Genomic DNA, 25,205 nt, shown 5'->3' with positions numbered 1-25,205 from the left:
CATAAATTCACCAAAAGCAGTAATTTCTATTGACATCCTTATTTACAGATGATCAACATGAGCCATACAGAAGTTAAAAAAGTGGCCCATCATACACACAGTCAGTAGGAAAATAAGAATTTATACTCAAGCAGCCTGTCTTCTGAGACTATCCTTTCATAGTTTGGCAAGATAGCATGCATTTCACTCAGGTTTTCTTTTATATTGCACAAACAACTGGGAAAGTGTTTAAATAATAGTCATTTTAATATCAGAATTAGTGGAGAGACATGTCCATAATTCTATGTCAAAAAAACAACTTTTTTAAGGATGAAAACTTCTTCAGCAATGTTAAAAACACTCTCATAGCCTAGTGAGTGGAAAAACATAATCCTGTGAGGGATTTTGATGTGGCTTAAATTCTGGCCAATTTTCAGACCACTTTTCTGAGGTATTTTTAAGTTCCCTGGAGGCTCTTGCTTCTTTTAGTAATGTGACCTCCATCTACCCTACCCTTATTTTATGTTTCATCATTCAACAGAATGCAATATATTAATTCAAATTGTTGATCTGCTTTAGTACTTCATTAAAAAGATCAGAGTTTAAAATATTCCAGGGCAATCTTTTACAACTGATAAAATGAAAAGCAATTTACATTGTTAATATTTAAACTGTTTAATTCTGTACCTGTATTCCAAATCTTGTTTTAGAAAGGATCAGATCTTCCACTGACAAATAATATTCTCTTTAGTTGATAGTTGTAAGCACACATTGATTTTTCTTTATTTTTGTCTAGCTCACTAGGGATAGAGCTCATACTACAGCATTCAAAATAATTCACTCACTGACAGGATAGTTCAAAAGGAAGTAGTAAGAGACTTTCACCATACTTGGGCCTCCTTAACTCACTTAGGAAGGATTTTCTATAATACAATCATGCCTTTCTGTGAAGTACTTTGAAATTGTAATGGAGCTATTATTATCGTTGTTTTAAAATGATGTAAATTTATTTAGATTCCCTTAAAATAAGTCAGTAAATTTAAAATTTTTATTTACAATATAATAATTGAAATTATAATTATCTGCTGAGTTGGCTAACTTAAAAATTATGATTTCAGGCAAATTACTTTTTACTCGTAAGCTTCTATTTCCTCATGTATAAAACAAGGACATCTGTGTACACAAAATATCAAGGATAAAATATATAATGTATATGAAGCACTTTGCACACAGTGCCTGGCATATAGTAAAACATAATAAATGTCAGCTACATATTATTACAACTTATTTTCAATAACTATTTAATAGGGAACAGTGATGATCAAGTTGAAGTATATAGCACAGAGATTAAAAGCATAGTTGTTTTAAATCCAAGTATAATTAATATATAGCTCTCTCTATTAGTTTCAGGCATACAATAGGATTTCCCTGATGAGGTAACAATATACAACAGAAAAAAGTCTTCCAACAAATGGTGTTGGGAAAACTGGACAGCTACATGCAAAAGAATGAAACTCCTTACACAATATACAAAAATAAACTCAAAATGGATAAAGACCTAGACATAGAAACCTGAAACCATAAAATTCCTAGAAAAAAACATAAGCAGTAATTTGACATTGGCTACAGCAACATTTTTCTAAATATGTCTCCTGAAGCAAGGGAAACAAAAACAAAACTAAACTATTAGGACTATACCAGAATAAAAAGCTTTTGCACAGCAAAGTGAACCATCGACAAAACAAAAAGGCAACCAACTGAATGACAGAAGGTATTTGCCAATGATATATTTGTTAAGGGCTTAATATCCAAAATACACACAGAACTTTATAGTTCAACACCAAAAATAAACAAAAATAATAATCCAATGAATTCAAGCACAGGCACATGAATGGGCAGAAGTCAGGAATGCCAGAATAATGCTCTTTTCCAAAGACATACAGATGGCCAACAAACACATGAAAACATGTTCAACATCACTAAAAGCATAGGTCTGCACTTTTTTGCATGAGCTCAGGCAAGATCATTTGCCTTTTCTAAGTCTCTAATTCCTCTTTTGTAAAAGAAGATGATTGCATGAGAAGGGCTACTGCGGGGATAACGAAAAATCAAGCATAATATCTAACTTAACAATCAAGGATATAATACTATTATCATAAATCAAAATAACCTATTATTCCTATATTTAATCACCTCCATTTTGAATTTCTGCCTGAATTAGCTCTTGTTTCAATTCTTCAATTTCCTTCTTTAATTTAGCATTTTCAACTCGAAGTTTCTTCTCTTCTCTCAAAGTTGCCTGCAAAACTAGGATTAAGAAAATCTTAGTAAGATATAGCCAAGTTTTCTAAAAGTTTTCTTATAATACTACTTGAAGGGCATAGCTATATTAACATAATTAGGATAATACCAATAACCAAATGTTTGCCAATTCCTTTATATCATTTAGTATTTATTAGAAAACATGATAAAAGAGAAAAAGAGATTATTATCTGTGAAATAATAATGGACCAGAAAAGTTTGCTTATGAATCATTTCCTAGCTTCCATAAAGATGCTAACGACAACTTAAGAAACAGACTAAAAGTGTCAACCATAAACTATCAGCATGAGGCAAGTATTAGACACATTAGTAGTTTTTTTAAAGCCACGATCTAATAGCAAACCATAAAAAAACTATTCTTATTCTTTCTTTTTAATCATTACCTTTTAAAAGTACCTGAATAATCTTTTACTCCTAATGTCTCAGACTGAGCTGGCCAAACGTTCAATGAGTGAAATAGCTTCAAAGATTTCCTCAAAATATGATATGTGTTAAAGGTGAGCAATAGGGCATACAAAAGAATAAAAGAAAACCAATGATTCTCAGTGCGATTGATACTGCTCCCTAGGTAGGACTTTTAAAATCTGTGGGGGTATTCTTGGTTGTCACAAATAATAGAGTCATGTCGGGCATTTAATGGGCAGAAGTCAGGAATGTCAGATATCCTGAAATATGCTAGATACACCTCTGAAATAATAAGCTGTCTCACATTCTGCAGAATTTTCTAGTAACCCATTGTACATTTGTATAGGTAAAAATCCTGTTATTTGAGCCTAGACTCTATTTTTTATATATAAACACAAAATATTATTAAACATTTTCATTATACCCTGAATTTTCTATAAATCAGGTATCATATAAATCAAGAGCAGACTGTACTTTGTTTTGTTCACAGTTTTCCCTAAGAATTATCCACCATTCTGAGTAAATAAATAGCACAACTGAAAGTTGCTTCTGGCATCAGACTTGCCTACATAAAGGCAGACTAAATACACACTCATCCCAATTAGCATTTCTATTGCATTCTTGATGATTCCATGTATGGGAATCACATTGCATATGACTCTCTCATATGCATTGTAGGACAGTCCTAAGTATTTACTCATTAAAAGGCATGTTTTTATTATTACTACTATTTATAAATTACTTTCTTTTTAATTTTCCTCTATATTACATAGTTACTGTATGTTTTGAAATTAAGAGTATAGGTAGATCATTTTATCTAAGAAATATCTTCTTTACAGAGTATTAAGAGATTTTATGAAATATTTACTATAATACAGGAACAATGAGACTGAGAACCATCCAAGATAGGCTACCAAAAAATAATAATAATAAAGGTAAAGAATAAATATACAATAAATATAAGAGGGTTCCTTTTTATTTCAATTAGCAGAAATGAAATGCTAGTCAAGCTAATAGCCACTAACAGCCATCCATCTGAAAAAAAAAAATTCACAGAAGCACTGATTAATCTCTTTCTTTCTCTTACTAATGGAAAACAATATTAAAAATTCTAAATAAGAGAAATTCATGAGAATTTTAAGAAAAAAAACACTTCTAAAACATTATAAAAAAGAAATAATTAAAGCAGTATTGTAAAATTAATAAAGAAAATAAATAAAAATTATGTTGAAGAGGAACTGATTCTGTAAGCAATTCACAATCTTATACAGCAAAGAAAATCATTGATTTCTATTAGCTACTGTAAAAGATTTGGGAATGTTCATTATATCATTAACATTAGCCACTGAGAAATTGCTTTTAAGTAAACAAAAATTAATGTAAATCCTAGAGGCAGAAATTCAGATGTTATTTTTGTACATATTTTTGTACATAAGCAATTTCTACGTAAACTTAAAGAAGTATTGGAAAAAATGTAAAAGTCATTTCAGAAAATGCTTTAGCAGAGGGTGATACAAGTGTATATTCTTAGAAGAGATAAATTTGAGTTCATATTTGATTTTATCCAATTTTCTTCATTTTACATTCTAATTTTATAACTAACTTATTTTAAACATTAATTTTCCTTTAGCATTCTTAAAATAATACTTTGTTTTCTCTATATTACATTCACTATATACCAATTCTAATTTATCCTAATCCCAGAATATCATTTTACTCAAAATGAAAATATTAAAGGAATCTAAAAGTTACAATCAAGATGATGAAGTATATTTATGGGGTAAACACAGTTTTTGTCCTGTCAACATAGGAATTCATTTTAAGTAACTTCTTCAAAAATGCAAAATCTTACTTGCTTTCTCCTTAAGAAGAGCAACTTGCTGCTTTAAATATTCAATAATTTGATCTGCTTCTGCACCCTTCTGTTCCAGTCTCTTCAGAACAGTACCATTAGTTGCCATTTTTGCCAAGAAACGGCAGGAAATCCTAAGTGAAAAAAATAAGTGGTAAATAACACTGGAAGGAATAAATTTATTGTACAGGACAGTATAAGCAAGGAGTCTGAAAGGAAAACCATCTTCTACTCTAACAGATCAATATACTAGGAAAAACACTTTTCCTATACACAGCAATAAACCAAACGGCAGAAATGTTAAACAACTAATTCCTCAATATGTTTGGAAGAGGCAATTTTTTTTCCCTAAATGCAAAAAAGATGTTACTTAACCACATTTTAGGTTGGAAAGCTTTAAAATACAGCTGAATAAAAAATAAATAAATAAATAATAATAAATAATAAAATGCAGCTGAATAACATGACAAAACAAAAATACTAAAAGAATAACAATAACCTTAACTAAACTATAAGTGTTCCAAAGTTAAGAATTGCTGAATTCCCTCTTTATATGTTATTTTTTGTATACTGGATATTTCTACTGTTTATTTAACCTATGTACAATTTTAAGAAGAAACACATGAATTAGGAAAGAAGAAAAATGTCATCAATTAAGAACATATCAATATTAATGACATGCCTACTCAGAAATGTCAGCATATATACTGTGACCCTTGTAAAAGTTATGATTTTAATTTTATAATAATTCATAGAAATTAGAAAACATCCTGTCAGTATGTAGAAAAATGCATATAAGCAAACATTCTGAGGTTAGCTCACAATGTTAAAGTATAAACTGCTATTAAATAGTCACACTGACAAAAAGATTAATCATTAATACTACAAATTGTTCTTTTTTTACCTGTTTAGCTTCAATTTATAATACAAAATGTAATGAGACAAACGTTGCTGAAGTAATTCTGACTTTAAACAAGTGATATACAATAAAATGGTGAAATTTTTTGATAAAGGAAAAAATTGGCTAATAATGAACAAATACAAGATCGTTTGAACATTTCAAATTATGCAATATCTATAAAAAAGAACATTCTGAAATGTTTACCTTTTAATGAAAAAAAAAAGAACCAATTTTCAAAAAACTTTATGCTAAAGTCGACAATTTATAATACAGAATCACTAAAAAAACTGAAAAAAATAAAAATGGTAGTAAGTGAAGAAAATATAAATGAAGTTAATCTGAAAAAGTACATAGTAAACTGCTCATTTTCTATATGAGCTATTATTTAACAGTTTAAAAAAATACAGGCAAAAAAAAAATACAAAATTGAAAATGAAGATAACCAGCTTTATATTTAGCCAATTTTTACAACATGAATACTGAATATTGTTATTGTTCCTCAAATGTTGTTTTAGAATTTTAGAGAAAAATACAAATGAACGGATGAAGAAAGTTAAAGGAAAAAAAAAAAAAAAGCTATGTTCTTCTGGACTTTTAGTATCCTCCTTACAGCATTAGTTTAATGTCTTTATATTTTAGTCTAACATAGACTTAGTTATGTCTTTATATGTTTTAGTCTAATGTCTTTATAGTTTAGTTTAATGTCTTTATATTTTAGTCTAACATAGCAATCAAGTATACTCAATATGTGAAAATAGCTATCCCTAGAAAGGTAATGAGTATTTGATTTAGCATAATTTGTTAGCTTTTATTTTTATAGCAAAGAAAAATTTGATATTAAAATAAGTGTGATCTTAATGATATGCTTTAGAAAAATCCCTAGTAAATAACTGATAAGAAACAAATGGATTTTTTTTACACACACACAGAGAGAGAGAGAGAGAGAGAGAGAGAGAGAGGCAGAGACACACGCAGAGGGAGAAGAAGTCCCCATGCAGGGAGCCCGACGTGGGACTCAATCCCAGGTCCCCAGGATCAGGTCCTGGACTGAAGGAAGCACTAAACCGCTGAGCCACTTGGGCTGCCAGAAACAAATGGATTTAAGTGTAAAATAGCTGTTGTGAATTTGCCAATGGGTACAAAGTCATCTCACAAGTATCAGCTAAGGTGGTAATAAAGCAAAACATGAAATTTGTGTCCTGACTCACATAAAAAAAAATCTCAAAAATATGACTCACAATAATTCACAAAATAGAGATCATGAAACCTAGGCTAAGGGAAAGAACAGATACAATCTTACTGAGTTGATAAATCTATTAACTATCTGCAAAATACAGTTACAAAAGTGAGCTGTAAATATTAAACACATACATAGAGCCACTAAGAAGAAACAGTAAGATAAGAGGAAGTGGTAATACTTTGAATGATACTGATGAAAAATGTGTACCTCTATATTTTAGATATTTATTAAGTATATAAAAGGAATAAAATTTATATATTTGGCTGTAACTCTACAAATACGTAGATTAAGGTCTAGCTCTAAACTGTGAAATAAAACTAGGATTGAGAAATGTTATCACTTGAAATATTCAGTAAACATGGATTCATTTTTAGCCAAAGTATATAAATAGAACATGAAAAATAAGGAAAAACATATTAGTAAGAAAGAGATGTGTTACTGAAAAACATACTTAAGCCATGAAGGCCTTTAAAAAAAAAAAGATTTTATTTACTTATTTTAGAGATAGAAAGTGCAGGAGCAGGGTGTAGTGCAGTGGGAGAGAGACAGAGCCTGACGTGTAGCTCCATGTCACAACCCTGATATCAAGACTTGAAGCAAAATTAAGAGTCTGATACTTAAAGGACTACGGCACATAGGAGCCCTATATGCCATGAAGTCTTAAAATGTTGAGAACAGAGAGAGAAGACAGTGATCCTAATAAACCACTCAAATATATATAAAATAATTGTGGATGACAGAAGCCATCTCAAATTTCCTGATAGGTATTATTGGGTAATAATAATACCTACTGTTTCATTTGTCTTTAGTATTTGCCAGGTCCTTTCCTAAGCACTTCACAATATTAACTTATTTAATTACCACAACACCATGAGGTACATAAGGAACGTGTTCCTTATATAGGATACTATGAACTGTAGCTGAAAAATGACAGGCATCAAGCACAATTTTGGGAACACAAAAAAGGATGTATGTACAATCCCCACCTTTAAGAAGCTCACAGTAGTGTGGGTTCCTATAGGCATGATATTTTGTAGATCTTTAGGTATGATTTTTACATTTTCTTAAAGGTTAAGAACATAGCAAATAATAAAAATATAAATTATACACATTGATATTAAAGATATATTCAGATAATTTGGCTAAACACACCGTTGTTTTTTTTTTTTTTTTTTTGGAATATTTATTGGAGTTCAATTTGCCAACATATAACACCCATTGCTCATCAGATCAAGTGCCCCCCTCAGTGCCCGTCACCCAGTCACCCCATTCCTCCGCCCACCTCCCTTTCTATCACCCCTTATTTGTTTCCCAGAGTTAGGAGTCTCTCATGTTCTGTCTCCCTCTCTGATATTTCCCACTCATTTTCTCTCCTTTCCCCTATAATCCCTTTCACTATTTTTTATATTCCCTGTATGAATGAAACCATATAATGTGGCTAAACACACCTTAATTTCTTTATGAGTGGTATACAGTCTATGGGGGTGATAATATATTTACATTAATTCTAAATTTTGTGTTTATAATAGTATACAAAATATATCCAAGGACTCCTGTACAGGGGAATACAATAAGACAACAGACAACTGAAAAATCTTTGTCCCTTCCCCTAGGAATAGATACTGTCATAATTACAAAAACCCTAAAGTAACACTTAACATTATTTAAACAAATGGTACACAAAGAAGGAACACTCAATGATATATAGATTTCACTCTGAATGCTTTGTCAAAGCCTTCAAAGGACTAATAGTAATAGTTCCCAGCTTTAGCTCAGAAGGCAAAGCAATCCAGCAAGAGCCATACATACCATTTTGCCAAAGGCACAAAGTGGCTAAGAATACCAAGAGAAAAATTGTTTTATGAAAATGACGTAAGATGTTCTGGCTTAAGGATGAGAAAAAAATTAAAATTCACTATATACTTTGCTCAAGTTTGCTGTGAATTTAAATCTTTAAGTATGGTATAGTGTCCCTCTTCATCTCTCACTACAGTCTTTGGAGTAAATTTTAGTTTATCTGATATCAGTTTATCTGATATTTACTTTATCTGATATAAGGATACCATTTTGAATGGTAAATGGTTCTCCAACCTTTTATTTTCAGGCTGTAGGTGTCCTTCTGTCTAAAATGAGTCTCTTGGAAACAGCAAATAGATGGGTCCTGCTTTTTTATCCAGTCTGACACCCTGCGCCTTTTGATGGGGTCATTAAGCCCGTTCACATTCAGAGTTACTATTGAAAGATATGAGTTAAGTGTCATCATGATATCTATTCAGTCCTTGTTTTTGTGGATTGTTCCACTGAACTTCTTCTTAAAGAGGAATTTTAAGAGTCCCCCTTAAAATTTCTTGCAGAGCTGGTTTGGAGGTCACATATTCTTTCAGTTCCTGCCTGTCTTGGAAGCTCTTTATCTCTCCTTCCATTCTGAATGAGAGCCTTGCTGGATAAAGTATTCTTGGTTGCATGTTTTTCTCATTTAGGACCCTGAATATATCCTGCCAGCCGTTTCTGGCCTGCCAGGTCTCTGTGGAGAGGTCTGCTGCTACCCTAATACTCCTTCCCATAGAAGTCAGGGATTTCTTGTCTCTTGCTGCTTTAAGGATCTTCTCTTTATCTTTGGAATTTGCAAGCTTAACTATTAAATGTTGAGGTGTTGAACGGTTATTGATTTTTGGGGGGGGGGGATCTCTATTTCCTGGATCTGAATGCCTGTTTCCCTTCCTAGATTAGTAAAGTTTTCAGCTATGATTTGTTCAAATACATATTCTGGCCCTCTGGCCCTTTCGGCGCCCTTGGGAACCCCAATTAAACGTAGGCTTTTCTTCCTCAGGCTGTCACTTATTTCCCTTAATCTATCCTCATGATCTTTTAATTGTCTTTTTTCCTCAGTTTCCCTTTTTGCCATCAACTTGTCTTCTATGTCACTCACTCGTGACACCCTGTTAACCCTCATCATTAGGACTTTTAGTTTGGATTGTATCTCATTCAATTGAGTTTTAATTTCTGCCTGATTAGCTCTAAATTCTGCAGTCATGAAGTCTCTTGAGTCCTTTATGCTTTTTTCTAGAGCCACCAGTAGCTTTATAGTAGTGCTTCTGAATTGGCTTTCTGACATTGAATTGTAATCCAGATTTTGTAACTCTGTGGGAGAGAGGACGGTTTCTGATTCTTTTGAGGTGAGGTTTTCCTTCTAGTCATTTTGCTCAGTGCAGAGTGGCCAAGAACAAGTTGTATTGGGAAAAGGAGAAAAAGAAAGAAGAGAAAGAAGGAAAGAAAAAGAAAAAAGGAAGAAAAAAAGAGAAAAGAAAAAAGAAGAGAAGAAAAAGGGGAAAAAATAAGGGGGGGAAGCAAATGGAAATGAAAAAGCAAAAACAAAACAAAACAAAAAACAAAACAAAACAAAAAATAAACAAACAAAAACAAAACAAGGACGAGTATCCTCTGATTCTGTATACTGTAAGTCCCTTGACTTCCCCTGGACCTTTCCAGTGCTGCTTGGTCAATAACTTGTTTTTCCACTGTCTGTCTAGCTGGTCTTCTGGGGGAGGGGTCTGCTGTGATTTTCAGGTGTTAGCACTTGGGGGAGCTGCTCAGCGAAAGATATTTAAGCTGTTTATCCTGTGAGGCCACTGTGAGGCTCAGTGGGGGTTGTTTACCCCGTGAGGCCCCAGAAGGAACAATCACAGTGGCAGCGGCCAGCTCTGGAACCCTGGAGTCAGCTCCCGCAGTAACCACGGAGCTGTCCATCTGCAGGGGCCTGGAGGCTCCGGGGCGGGGCCGCTGATCTGTTCAGCTTGGGGCAGGAGTGCCCTTGCCGTCCTGGGCCCTCCTGGCCTCTGCCTGCTCCCGGGGGAGGCCGGATCCTGGGCTGTGTCTGCGGCGCCCTGTGCTCCCCGGCCTGCGCTGTTGGATTTGCGCTCCCTGCGGGAAGCCCCCTCTCCGCAGAGTTGCCGCCTGAGTCCCTTCGAGCTGCTCCTGGAAACGTGCAGCCCCCGCCACGCAGAGCCTCCGCTGGAGCCCCTCCGAGCTGCTCCTGGGTCCAGTTGTGTGAGCTGCTCCTGGGTCCCGCCGTGCGTGCTGCAGCCCTTTAGGGAGCTCGGCGCACTGTCCCCAGGGCGCAGGTGTCTGTTAGTGTCCCAGGGATCCTGAGGGCATCCCCGCCCTCCTGGGGTCCTGCTCTAACTCCCTGCGAGCCCCTTTCCGCCGGGGTAAGATTGGTGAAGGTCCTGCTTCTCCAGGACGGGGCACTTGTCCTGGAAGCACTCGCCCCAGCCTTAGCCCGGCTCCTCGCGCCGTCCCCCTTGGATGTCTTTTATTTTTTTCTCCCATCTTCCTACCTTAATAGAAGCTGAACTCTTCTCACTGTAGCATTGTAGCTGTTCTCTCTTTAAATCTCAGGCGGAATTCGTAGATTTTCAGAATGATCTGAAGGTTATTTAGGTAATTTGGTGGGGACAGGTGACTTGGGGACCCTACTCTTCTGCCATCTTGCCCCTCCTCCTCTACTTTTTCTTTACTCCTAGATAACTGGTTATTTTGGCAATATTATTCATGATATCACAATTAACGTGCCTTTTGAGATATTTTGGATTAGGTTGTAGTCAGATCTATATGTTGACAAACTTCTCAAATTCTAAGAGTTATTTATTATTTTTAGAATTAGACGCTCTGGAAATAGGTTTTCTAGTACTTGTTTAACTGTCTTTAAACTTTCAAATATATAAGTAGGATGCAGAAATTTATGCAGATATTGATTACTAACACCAGAGCAGGTTTTTTTTCCCCCCCTTATTTACAGCCAACAAATCTTGGTCGAATGACATACCTAAGAGGCTGTGTGTGACCTTGGCAAAACTGCATAACTTCTCTGTTTCATTTTCTTAATTTACAAAATGAGGATACTTTCATTTGATTTCACTTTCTACTTCTTTGGCATGTCCTTCTAGGGCTCCTTTTTCTTGACTTGTCCCTTTAAATCCTTATGTTTTTCAGAGTTTGGTCCTGATCAATAGTCAATTCTAGAGTTTACAAACTATCACCACAGTGATCAGAGAAGCCTTTGTGTTTCAGGGTTAACAATGTTTAAAACAGTTGAAGGTGAGTGCCATTTAAAGCAAGGCAAAAGGGGACCCCTGGATGGCTCAGCGGTTTCAGCGCCTGCCTTTGGCCCAGGGCGTGATCCTGGAGTCCCAGGATCGAGTCCCACTCCTGTCATGGAGCCTGCTTCTCCCTCTGCCTCTCTCTCTTTCTCTCTCTCTCTATGTCTATCATGAATAAATAAAATCTTTTAAAAAATAATAAAAATAAAGCAAGGCAAAAGTGTACAACTCTCTGTTGTCTCATTTATGCTACCTGCCAGGCCCCTATAAAAAAACTCAAGTTCCTGACCCCAATTTTTCCTGATTTTGAGCCATGTGCCTAGTTTACGGTAAAAAGCAAAAATAAACATGTTCTTTGTACTCACTAAGCTTTCAGACAAATGAGGTAAACACATTAAATTGGAAAAAAAAATTTAAACAAGGCTATTTAGGGCAACGGTGCTAGTTTAGTAACTTAAAACTCAGACAAATCTTGTACCATTCAACCCAGTGCTCATTTCATTATTGTGTGCCAACCGCTCCACAGTGACTTTCAATTTTACATTGAGTACTTACTGAATTTCATAACTTTTAAGTTCCCTTAGTCTCCCCAGAGCTTTTAATGTGCTAACAGACTTAGGGATTCTCACACATGATAATGTTAATAATATTGTTATTATTATAACAATATTGTTATTATATAATAATTGTTAAATAACAATATTATTAACATTATCATTAACAATATGCAGATAACATTAGCAGAGTATTTATTATGAGTTGGCTAAATGTGTTACATAGATCATATATGAAGACTATTTATTTTATACAGAGAAGAAAACTTGAATTAAAATCAATTTGCCTTAGGTCATGTGATGAGTTAGTAAATAACAGGATTAAAATGTCCTGTCTGTCTGATTCTGGAGTCAGCTCTTTTAACTTCCAAGCTGTAATTTCTAAAGAAGACATAATTATGTAGAGTTTCCAAATGTGTTTAACCACAGAATGCTAACCAAGGAACACCTATTAACATTTATTAGATCTAGTATCCTCTAAAACAGTTGAGAAAACTGATTTCATCTGTACTAAATTTCATTTAATGATTAGGGCATTAGAACAGGTTTAATATTTAATCATATGCACAGTAATTATAAATGTAAAACACATAGAAGAAAAAAGAAATAATACTTAACTGCACGCACAGTAATTACAAATGTAAAACACACAGAGAAAAAAACAGTACACAAGTTATGTTGTGTTTGGATAGTAAGAGTTTTTGGAGAGTTTAAATACAGATGTTTTTTCCCCCTTTACTAAATTAAAAAAATGACGACCTAATTTTTATGACAAATTTGAAAGATGTTACCTATATTATTCTGCCTCTTAACATTAATTTTGGTTACAAAAAAAGCCATTTTAAGATGCCACTAACCATAAAAGCTGAGGCTGATTTTATGAAATACATGAACTTAGACATCTTAATCATTAAAAGATACACAAAAGACTGAGATTTCTGTCATTACCAAATGACTTTCCTTTACCTCAGCAATTTCCTCAGTAGTCTTTTCTCACTGATTCTAAATTGCCAGTAATTCCTTTTACTTTTTTCAATTAAATTAACATATAGTATATTATTAGTTTCAGAGGTAGAGTTCAGGGATTCATCAGTATTATATCCAGTAATTCCTTTTAAATAACAAGTTCCCTGTCTCACGTTTTCAACGTTAGGGATTAAATATAAACAAATGAGCTTGGGCAGCCCAGGTGGCTCAGCGGTTTAGGGGTGCCTTCAGCTCAGGGCCTGATCCTGGAGACCCGGGATCCAGTCCCACGTCGGGCTCCTTGCATGGAGCCTGCTTCTCCCTCTAACTCCCCACCCCCGCCCCCTGTGTCTCTCATTAATAAATAAATGAAATCTTTTTTAAAAAATGAGCTATTGCTTTGAAATGGAAGTTTTAAGTTCAAGTTTTCAATTTTATTTTATAATATAGGAATTCTACTACAATTTGGAAGTGTCTAACTTCTCAAAACACCTGATTTCACTGTTTCAGAACTTCAGTTAGGTAGAAGTTTATACTCTTCCTAGATGCTATAAGTATTATATTTTATCAAATCTAAATGCCACCAATTGTAAAATTGCTCCAATCAGATGCTCTGTCATTTTATGTACCATTAAGAAAAAAGCACACATCCTGTAATATTTGAAGAATCTCTTAAATTTAGCCCGATTTTTGTATCACTTTTTATTTCCCTGTATTTCTTCATACACAGCAACTTTTCATTTTAATGGTAAGTCATCATAAAAAGGATACTTAAAATGGAGATTACAATCAACTACTATATACCAATACTATATATAATTAAACTGATGACAATACTAACAATTATGACCAAGTATGCATAAGTATGGTCACTGACAAGCATGTCAGGAGTCCCACTTCATAGTGATTTTAAGACATCAACAATTGTAAAATGCACCACTATTTCAGTAAATATGAGAAAAGCATGTGTGTCATATAGTAACTTTAATCAGTTTTTTCTACTACCATCAATACTTCATTTAAACTTCCAATCTTCGTTCCTCTGTTTGCTTTGTAATCTAACTGCCAAATCACCCCATATGAAGAATATGTTTATTACCATGCTACATAATGTGGTACGATTTAGAACTAGGTTAAAATTAAAACTATTACAATTTAAAACGTGTCAAAAGTCAGAATTTTTAAAAAGGTAAATAAAATTAAATATTCTGAGAACGACGCATCCCAGAGATAACTCATTTAACAGTGGTAACTGGCAGTAACTCCAGGGGTGTTTTTGCAACTTTTGCCAAAATATAGAAAATCAACCTAAAACTGTTCTTTTTCTGAATGTTTCTTTTTTATTTCTTTTTATTTTTATTTGTTGTGTGTTCAAGGAATGGATTCAAATTTTAGCTCTGCTACTTATTGGCTGTATTACTTTTTTTATTTAAAATTTTTTGAGGTATAATTGACACAACATCAGGTTAGTTTTAGATGCACACACAACGTGACTAGATATTTATATATACTGCAAAATGATCTCATTAGCCCAGTTAAGATCCTTCACCATAAATAGTTAAAAAGATTTTTGGGGGGGCACCTGAGTCAAATATCTGCCTTCAGCCCAGGTCATGTTCTTGGGATCCTGGGATTCAGCCCCACATTAGGCTCCCTGCTCAGCAGGGTTGGCTTCCTCTTCTGCCTCTACCCTCTCCCCACTTGTGCTTGTGGGCCCTTACCCTCTCTTTGTCCAAAATAAATAAAATCTTTAAAAAAATTATTTTTCTTCTTGTGATGAAAACCTTGAAGATCCACTCTCCCAGCTTTCAAACATTTAAATGCAGTATTTTTTAAACTATAGTCACTGGGCTGTTCATTATATCCCTGACTTACTCATTTTATAACTGGAAATTTGTTTTTATTCTTGATTTTGTTTTCTTTACTCAACAGAATGCCTCCTCCTTCTTTACTAATAAAAACACAGGGGGTCCGAGAGGGCTTTAAGGATGGGTAAGAGAGGATTGCTCTAAGACAGTCCATATATTTCTGGTACTATGGCCATTAACAGAGAAAAACTTTCTGTTCAGTGAAACACGCATAACATTTTTAAAAACTGTATGTCTAGATCTCTCAGATTTTCTTCAATAGGGTTTAACCATCCCTTTCCATCCACAGAAACACTCAGTACTTTTTCCCGTTTCTTACCCAAGAACACAGCTAGTAACAACAGCCACTATTTTAATGGGCCAGGCACATTACAAATGAACTCATTTGAGATTTCCAACCTTGTGGGATAACATTTTCCATTCCATAGGAAAATTCAGAGAAATTACATGACTCGTCTGAATCCAAACATTATAAACTCAAATATTAAATGGCAAGGCTACGATTTTCGACTTGTGTTAGCCACTCCAATATTCACACTACATTTTTAAAGTGTTTCCCAAAACCTTAATTAAAATAGATTAACTCACCATCCACCAATATTCTTGCACACCTAAACTAGGAGCACGAAAAACTTGGCCAGCCATTTCTCACACCCCTAACTGAAGCCACGATCGTGTCCCCTCTAGATTACTACAAAAGCCTCCAAACTGGTCTTTCTTTCACCCTGTCCTTTTCAATCTATTCTCCACAGCTGCCAGTAAGATCCTTTTTAAAAGGAAGCCAGATTATATCCGACCGTCCACTGCTCAAAGCTCTCCAGTAACTCAGGTGCCCTCAATACCCTTCATGACTCCTTCATTCTATGATTTTTGTCTCCAATTTTAACCCTTTAACTCAGCTCCAATCCAATCTTCCTTGCTCTTCAGGGGAGTTTCCGCTTCATGGCCTTTGCAACGGCTGGTCCCTCTACCTGACTGCAGTTCCCCAAGACATCTGTAGGGTTAGTTTTCTCAGTGATGTAAGCTCTTGCTCGAAAGTCGTCTTTCCAGTGAGACCTTCCCTGGCCACACCAAAATCTCAAACTGTATCTTCCTCTGCTTTATTGTTTTCTTTTTCTCTTCAGCGCCTGTTACAACCTGCAACATGGCATGCTTTCCAAAATTCTGTCTACTACGTGTCTTCGACAATAAAATGTGAACCTCAGGAAGCTAGGGGCTTCTGTTTCGCTCGTTGCTCTTTACCCAATACCCGAAGCCTTGGTCGCTTAACTAATCGAAGGAGGGATTCCTGCCCCAACCTCACCCCAGTCCTTTCACACATGGGTGCGCGCGCACACATGAAAGTAAACGTGTGTGTGCTGAATATATCTTTTCTCCAGTAGCATCCCTTCCCCAGCCCCCGCATCCCATTTCTCAAACGTGGTTCCTTCAAAAGGTCCCAAGCTGTGCCCTGCTTCCACATGCCAAGACTGGCACTGGCATGAGCGTACCTTCCACTAGTATGTGCAGGCCAGGTCCTATGTCGCCTAGACGAGTAAGGGAAGGGGGGGGTACTCTTTCGATCTCAACCCGCCTACCCAGGACCCCTCCAGGGGCGTCACTCACATGAATCGGTGGACAGCACGACCCAGGAGGACTCACCCGGGCAGCCTCCGTCCCTAGCAGCTAGGAACGCCCTCCCGCCGGCGACAGCAGTGAGAAAGGACCCACCGAGGCGTCCCCACCGAACGCCTGAGCGCTCCGCGGATTTAACTCCAAATTCTGTCTCCCAGATCCTGTGTGCAGCCGCTTCAAGCTCTTCATCTTCTGTGTCCTTCGCCAATAACTCCACCCGCACCCTGTACTTCTTCCTTGGTGGCCACATTTTTGTTACCAGTTTGGGCAAGGGGCAAAACGCTGGGCGTCGGGGTCTTTCGTCAACGTGTCGTGGGGGTTGTGAGGTCAGCGGAAACGGCCGGGCCGAAGTGAGGGTGGGGGCGGGGAGAGCTGCGAGCTGTCAGTGGAGGGAGAGTGGGACTCGCGCTCCTGGCCGGATTCCGAGCTGGAAATTTCGGCGGCTCTAGCTCGCAGGCAGAGGGCAATCGCCGCGCTCCCCGGAGCGGCCTCTTTTGTAGAAGCACCTGAAGTGCAGGGTCTGGTGCACTAAGCAGTAGCGCAGCGGCGGCAAGAGCCACAGCGACAACCTGGGGCCCTGCGTAGAAGCTCCATCCCCTTGTGTTTTGTGTCCGCCTGCGTCCGCAGACTCGGAGGCAGGTATTTGGGTTTGTCAGTTCCGTGTGTCGTAGTGGGTGGGGCTGGCGGGAGGTGGAGGAGCGGCAGGTGCGGCGAGCGGCCCCACTTGCCCACAGTAGGAGGAGCCAACGTGTGGAGCTGCTTGCTGCCGGGCTTGAGCCCATCCCTCGCTAACGTCAGCCTTCCCCCTGCACACGTTTACCCCGCAGTCCCTGCTGGCTGACTGTAGGCAGAGGAACCCTTGCAGCCCCGTTTCAAAGGAAGGTTTAAAGAAGAGGTTAGGGAATGTGGAGTCACCGCTCCGATACTCACCGTCGATACAAAGTCCTTAGTTTGGTTTCTGGTTTCAAAGGCTTAGTCAACGGTTGAGAGGGAACGTTCCCTGCGGGGTGGGAGGATGTGACCATTGGAGGGGTCAGTGGTTGCTTTTCAAGGCCCCTTGGTTCTTTGTATGTGGGCCACAAAGACAACTTTTTTTTTGACGGAAGGTGTATGCAGTAAACGAACCAGTTATTACTTGCCCGCTGGAGAAATATGTGAACTTTTTATTTATGATGAAGTTGGCGGCTTTTGTCCTATTCCGTCCCCATTCCTATTTCGGACTCCCAAGTTCTTTGAGGGCGGAGATGGTCTCATTCACTCTCCTTGGCCGGGCAGCTGAAAAAAACACCTGACTTGAACGAGGTTCAGGATATTTGTTGAATGAATGAATGTTCAATCCCTCTGCTCACGTTGTTGTTTTTACTCAATCTCTCACCTCAGCTCTGTTTTTTTTTTTTCTTACTAGTTTTCTTCTACCCACCAAATGTGAGCAAGTCCATGTGTATATTTCCTATACGTGAGCCTTTTTATGTGCACCCATCTAGAAGGCAGTTGAAGTGGGACATTGATGAAATGTTTTATGCTCACTAGTGTCTTACCATTTTGAATAATTTGCAATTTCTATATTTGGTTATTTGCTTTTCAGTTGGATAGAGGCAGTCTAATTGAAAACCAAATAGTATAATATAGAAGGATTGCGTAATAAAATGCAACAATTTAGTGTCTCCCTTCCTACCGTTAGACCTTTTCAGAAATGACCACTTTTAACCTTTTCTAACTTTAGGTCTATATGTTGAGTAATAAGTTAAATTGCCCATTTTTTTTAAATTGACTTCTTAAGGTAACCCATACAATCCTCAGCCTCTCTTCTCCAAAGTTTTGAATAGTTATTATAATTTTTAGTTTTCATATTGATCAATGTTATAATTTTAAATAATGTATAAAAATTATTTTTTCATGTCAATTTTCAAAAATATATTTTGGCTCCTTATGTAATGACTTAAATAAAGTCCTTAAGTAATGACTCTACCTTCTTTTCTGGCACTGCAAAAACTACATCCACCACTTTTACATTCCCTTATCTGAACCTTTCCTTATACATTGTCAATTGAGTAATATTTACATTATATTTCTTGACTATAATTTTTTTTGCTTTATTATGTGCTAGAAACCAATACAATGTTACAATACTATGGCTTTGTAAGTATTTCTAATTCCAGAGCCAAAAAGTATGCCATGATACATTTCCTTACCAATGTATTAATTTCGTGACTTCTATGCCACGCTAAGAAGACTTGTAATATTAACATCAAATTGATTTCTTCTTTCTTCCTCTATGATGACAAAAAATTATGCCATAGTTAAGTGTAATTTATTTTTTGGATCACATACTTCCTATATAGTTTTTAACCTTCCTCACTTTTACAAAGGACTTTCTGTTTTCTTTTGGGAGACAGGTACATGTGCTTTTTTTTTTTTACCAAGTGCTCCCATCAGGCTTTCTTCACCATGTCCTCTCACTTTTTGTATGAGAAGCTTCTATTCCATTTCTCTGCTTGAAGATGTACCTCTTGAAGCCCACCTTCTGTTTAATTTGAACATATTATATTTTGGTAGGTTACATTGTTTCTTAACCACACATCTTCTGTTATTTTTCTCCTCTCTTTTGATAGAATACATCCTAAGGATACTTATTCATTCATAAAAGATATGGATGGTAATTTTATTTTTTAATGTTCGTATGGCTGTAAATTGTTTTTTGCTATTATGATTGATAGTTTGGCAGGGTATAGAAACAGAATTATGTCGCTTTAAGTCGTTGAAGGCTTCCTTGTCTTCTTTCACTATTGCTCATGAAAAGATGGGAATGACAGTCTTAATCTTAACTTGTTGGTACCTGAACTGTTTGTTCAATACCACTCTCTGGAGTGATTAAAAAATTTTAGTTTTGTATGATGGTTTGAAAAGTTATGATGACGTGTCTTGTGACTTTATTCTTCTTGCAATGAATTCATTCAAAGGAGCTAAGACAAATGTCTCGGTGTGGTTATTTTTATTTATCCTCCTTAATATTATAAGCCTTTTTAATTTGAAGTACATATTTTCCTTCAACTGTGGGGAATTTTCTCCTATTCTGTATTTCATAATTTATTCTCCTTGGTCTTTCCTCTGTTCTCTTTGAAACTCCTGTAAAGTGGTTTTGGAATTCTTGGTTTGATTCACTATGTCTATTATCTTTTCTCTTACGTTTTCATCTATTTGCTTTTTGTTCCATATTCTGAGAAGTTGTCTCAACTTTCTTTTCCAACACTTCTATATAACATGGTAATAATTTAATTTCCAACCACTCATTTTTAATTTTTCCTTTCTCGTCTCTTAATTTTATTTCATTGTTTTATTTTTTATGAGATAAAATGTATATATATTGAAATGCACTGATTTTAATTAGTAGTTTGATGAATTTTGATACATGTAAACATCCATGTGACAGCCACCACCCCAATGAAGATGTGGAACATTTTCACTTCTCTCCAAAAGAAACTAGGTTTCTTTACCCAATCCCATCTTCCTTGCCCAGTGCACTATGTATCATTTTTGTCACTCTAGTTTTGAAGTGTAATTCTGAAACTACATTTAAAGGGAGTTGTAGAATGTGAACTGATCTGGGGCTACTTTCATCAACATAATGTATTTGAGATACATATATTTTGGCATGTTTGCTTCTTTTTTGTTGTTGTTGAGTAGAATTCCATTAGATAAATAAGCAGCAACTTATTTATACATTCACTTGTGTGACATTTTCATTGCTTCCAATTTGGGGATGTTGTGAATAGAACTGCTATGAACATTCTCATACAAGTAGTTTTATGGACAGCTATTTTCATTTTTCTTTGATAAGTATTTAGTAGGAGTGGGATTTCTGAGTCATAAACTGAGGGTATTTTTAACCTTGGAATAGTTTTACAAAAAGTTTTCTAAAGTTCTTGTGTAATTTTTACATTCCCACCAGCAGCAATATATAGCCTCCATTTCCACATTTTCCTCAGCACTTGGTATTTCCAGTCATTCTAATTTAGGCATTCTGGTAGGTGTAAAATTGCATGGTTTTGTGGTTTTAATTTTGCATTCTCCTGATGATTATGATTAAGACCTTTTCCCTATGCTTATTGTCTATTTGTGTGTTCTCTTTTGGAAAATATATGTTTAAGATTTTGCCTATTTTTGTATTGACTTATTTTCTTTTCATTATTGAGTTGTAAGCATTGTTGATATATTCTAGGTACAAGTCTACTTTCATATATACACATATATACACGTACACGTATTTGATAAAAACAGCATATATATATATATATATAATGTAATATATATGTATTTATAAATATAAATAACATTTTCCTTATCGTTGGCTTGGATTTTCATTTTCTCAAGGGTGCCTTTTGTTGTGCAGATGTTTTTAATGTCAATGAAGTTTACTTTATCAAGTTTGTCTTTTATAGTTAGCAATTTTTTCTTTTTAATACTGTCTAAGAAGTCTTTGCCTACCCTAAGGTTGCAAAGATATTCCTTTACATTATATTTAGATCTATAATCCATTGCAGATTTCCATGGATATAATAGTAGGAATAGAGTTAATTTTTTTATCCATATGTATATCTTGTTGTTCCAGGACCATTTGCTAAAAAGACTGTCCTTTCTCTACTGATTTTCTTGGCCTTTGTGGAAAAACAGTTCATTGTATTTTTAAAATTTTTCATCTCAGAATTTTAAAGGATATATGAAACATGATATATAGCACACACATATATAGATATGGAATATAGAAATTATGGAGCATATTAATAACATGAGCACGTATTTACCCACTGATTAAGAACTAATGTATTACTCAAGATTTTTGAAGCTTCTTATGGATTCTCCCCTAATCTCACTCCTGCTTTTCATACAGTGGTAACTCTATTCTCAAGTTTTACTACTACTACTATTATTATTATTATTATTATTCCTGTACTTTTAAAAAATATTACATCATATTAATGTATTCCTGAATTACTTATTATTTAGCTTTTCTTATTTTTGAATATTATGAATATTGACATACATTTTATATGCTGTTTTTTCCTATTCAACATTATATTTCTGGATTCATCTATGCTGCTAAATGTTGCTGCAATTTACTTATTTTCTTTCATGTATACTGTTCTATCAGATGAATGTACCACAATTTACATAACCATTCACTTGTCTTTGGACATTTAAATTTCCAGCTTGTGAATAATAGAAACAATACCATGCTGACCTTTCTCATATGTGTCCCTTTCTATATGTGTGTAGGAGTTTCTGCAGAGGGAATAGCAAAATAGTGTCAAACTGTTTTCCAAAGTGACTATATTAATTTACATTCTATTTCTTCATATCCCCCTAACATTATATATTATCAAATATCTTAATTTTTACTTAATTTTACTATCTGGCAAGTATAAATTCCCATGCAGTTTCTTGAATATTAATGAGGCTGTTCATCTGTATCAGCAATTCCTTTTTTACTCTTTTGTGAAATATGTTTTGCCATTCTTCCTGATGTAATGTCGTCTCAAATCTTTCAAAATGTGTTTCAGCCAGTTTTGGGTTTTTGTTTTAAAGATTTTATTTATTTATTCATGAGAGACACACAGAGAGGCAAGTTCCATGCAGGAGCCCAATGTGGGACTTGATCCTGGATCCCAGGATCACGTCCTGAGCCGAAGGCAGACACTCAACCGGTGAGCCACCCAGGCGTCCCCAGTTTTGGTTTTTGTTGTTTTCTTTTCCATATGTTATTTCAGTTGCCTCCAGGGCAACATTTTTTTAAATTTATTTTTTTGCCCATTATATATTACCTTTTTTTCCTTTGAGGATAAATAGCTACCCAGGATTGGGAGGGCCAGTGGCAGAGTTAAGTCTTTTTTTTTTTTTTTTTTTTAATTTTTATTTATTTATGATAGTCACAGAGAGAGAGAGAGAGGCAGAGACACAGGCAGAGGGAGAAGCAGGCTCCATGCACCGGGAGCCCGACGTGGGATTCGATCCCGGGTCTCCAGGATCGCGCCCTGGGCCAAAGGCAGGCGCCAAACCGCTGCGCCACCCAGGGTCCCTTTTTTTTTTTTTTTTTTTTTTTTTTTTTTTTTTTTTTAAGAGTTAAGTCTTTTATTCTTCAGCCCTTTAAATTATCTTTCTAATTTCAAATCCTCTTCTGACTTATGTTCCCCATTATTTCTGCTTCTCTGATCTGAAGCCTCTGAATTCAAAGAGGCCCAACAGACCTCTTGACTATAATACAGGTTGTAGCTTCTTCTTTTTTTTTTCTTTTTGCTTCTTTTGACAATACTCCCCTGAATGAAAAATGCTATATTGGAGTTTTTTTGAAGTCTTTCATTAGCTCATGGCCCTTTTCAGTTCTCTTCTTTATTTTTAAAATGTATCATTTTAATGTTTTTAATGAGATTTCTCCAGACATGAAAAGTGGTCCATTACTTCAACTTAGAATTCCAGCATTTTTTATTTTGAAAGCTCAGAATGGAAGCATGCAGTACTTGACCAATGGAATGTCTTTTTAGTGAGACACCTGGGTGAGAGAAAGATTTTTTTTTGTCCTTTTTTTGTTGTTGTGATTGCCTTAATGCAATTCATATTGATTTGGAACAAGTTCCTTAATCTCCAGGTTACTTTGGGTATTATTTGCTTTGCAGGCCATGTCAATAGGACCATTCCGGATAAATATACATGAAACATCTGTAAGCTGGAGGCAATAACATCTCTGAAGGTTGTTGAGAGAATTGAGACAGGTCCCTTGTAGGAGTGCCTGGGTGGCTCAGTCAGTTAAGTGTCTGTCTTCAACTCAAGTCATGATCTCTAGGATCCTGGGATTGAGCCCTGTGTTAGGCTCTCTGCTCACCGGGAACCTGCTTCTCCCTCTCCCTCTGCTTTTCTCCTCCCCACCCCCGACCCCAACCCATTTATGCTTGCGTTCTCTCTCTCTCTCTCTCTCTCAAATAAATAAAATGTTTAAATAAATAAATAAAACAGGTCACATATAAAATATCTAGCACAAAAGCAAATATTGATTGTTAAGTAACAATCAATAATTAAGAGGCCTCTGTTGCCTAGTTTAATTTTTACTACTATTAAAATAGTGGCGCTGATAATTTAAAGTTAATGGTTGGTATTTATATTTCCTCTTTCTTGACTTTACTCACTCTGTGAGAAGGAAAAGTTATTGACACTTTCCTGACTTTACTCACTCTATGAGAAGGAAAAGTTCTTTATGGTCTATTCTCTACTCAAGCTTTAGGTAAACAGAAGATCCTTATGATATGAATATGCAGTAACAGACTTCCTCTGAACTCTTAAAACTGTCAGGTGTCATTGAAGAAGAAATGTTCTATTTTTCCTTTTTATGCCATTGAAAATCTTTGATGATGATTTAGAGTTATAATATAAATTTATGATTAGGTGATTTTTCCTCTTTGATATTATCTTGGAACTTTTTAACTTTGATATTTTTTATGGTGTTCTGATTGGCATTTTTCTCCAAGTTATATATTAATCATATTTAAGGTTAGAAAACACTGGCTTAATTTTTGGTTGAAGTGTCATAAAATTCTCTCCTTTTCCAGATCATCTTGGAAGACGTAGGACTCTGAAATGTTTCCCCTAAAGGATGCTGAAATGGGTGCCTTTACCTTCTTTGCCTCGGCTCTGCCACATGACGTTTGTGGAAGTAATGGACTTCCTCTTACACCAAATTCCATCAAAATTTTAGGGCGATTTCAAATCCTTAAGACCATCACCCATCCCAGACTTTGCCAGTATGTGGATATTTCTAGAGGAAAGCATGGTAAGTTTTTCTTTTTTGTTTTTGTATTTATTCGGTTACCTTGATTACGTTACAGATATGCACTGAATACACGCAGTGATCAGTATGTGTGTGCATGTATGCCTTCACCTTCAGTCCAGCCAAACTGAGTCTTTTGAGCTCTCCTGATTGTCTTGACCGCTCACATGTGCCTGGGTTTATAGTCTGCTGTTTTTTTTTTTTCTTGGATTATACTGTGCTTCATTCCCTACAATCTGAGTTTAGTCACTTTCCTAGATTCTTTTATAACTTTTATCATATTTTATTATTCATTTCTATTTAATTTGTCTCTTCTGAGAATTCTTAGTTCTTGAAGAAAAGGACAAAATGGGGTACCTGGGTGGCTGTCAGATAAGCATCCGACTCTTGATTCAGCTTCTGGTCATGATCTTAGGGTTCTGGGACTGAGCCCCACATTTGGTTTCACAGTCAGTAGTGAGTCTAGTTGAGATTCTCTCTCTCCCTCTCCCCGTCCCCAGGCCTCATGTGTGTTCTCTCTCTCTCTCTCTCTCCCTCTCTAAAATAAAAAAATAAATAAAATCTTATGGAAAAAAAAAAGAACTAATGACTT

General features: G+C 35.7%; 2 protein-coding genes across 4 annotated transcripts in view; one reads left to right on the top strand and one right to left on the bottom strand.

Moving 5' to 3' along the window:
• The window catches only part of AIMP1 (aminoacyl tRNA synthetase complex interacting multifunctional protein 1), a 36,222-nt gene extending 19,336 nt beyond the window's left edge, over positions 1-16,886 (bottom strand). The window contains exons 1-3 of one of the 2 annotated variants that reach the window (XM_041758252.1): positions 16,792-16,886; positions 4,559-4,692; positions 2,173-2,286 (exon numbers count right to left, since the gene is read on the bottom strand). In XM_041758252.1, the coding sequence (XP_041614186.1) occupies positions 2,173-2,286; positions 4,559-4,692; positions 16,792-16,793 (250 nt within the window). In that variant the 5' untranslated portion in view covers positions 16,794-16,886. Of the gene's footprint in view, positions 1-2,172; positions 2,287-4,558; positions 4,693-16,676 lie in introns of both variants that reach the window. The other variant, XM_041758253.1, reaches the window with a different exon arrangement.
• A 245-nt stretch (positions 16,887-17,131) lies between these two features.
• TBCK (TBC1 domain containing kinase) overlaps positions 17,132-25,205 on the top strand; it is a 229,078-nt gene continuing 221,004 nt past the window's right edge. The window contains exons 1-2 of one of the 2 annotated variants that reach the window (XM_041758248.1): positions 17,132-17,435; positions 24,396-24,616. In XM_041758248.1, coding sequence (XP_041614182.1) covers positions 24,424-24,616 — 193 coding nt within the window. In that variant the 5' untranslated portion in view covers positions 17,132-17,435; positions 24,396-24,423. Of the gene's footprint in view, positions 17,440-24,395; positions 24,617-25,205 lie in introns of both variants that reach the window. The other variant, XM_041758250.1, reaches the window with a different exon arrangement.

Source organism: Vulpes lagopus, chromosome 6 (genome assembly GCF_018345385.1).
Source record: "Vulpes lagopus strain Blue_001 chromosome 6, ASM1834538v1, whole genome shotgun sequence".
Taxonomy (NCBI): domain Eukaryota; kingdom Metazoa; phylum Chordata; class Mammalia; order Carnivora; family Canidae; genus Vulpes; species Vulpes lagopus.
This window is presented reverse-complemented; position numbering and strand designations above follow the sequence as displayed.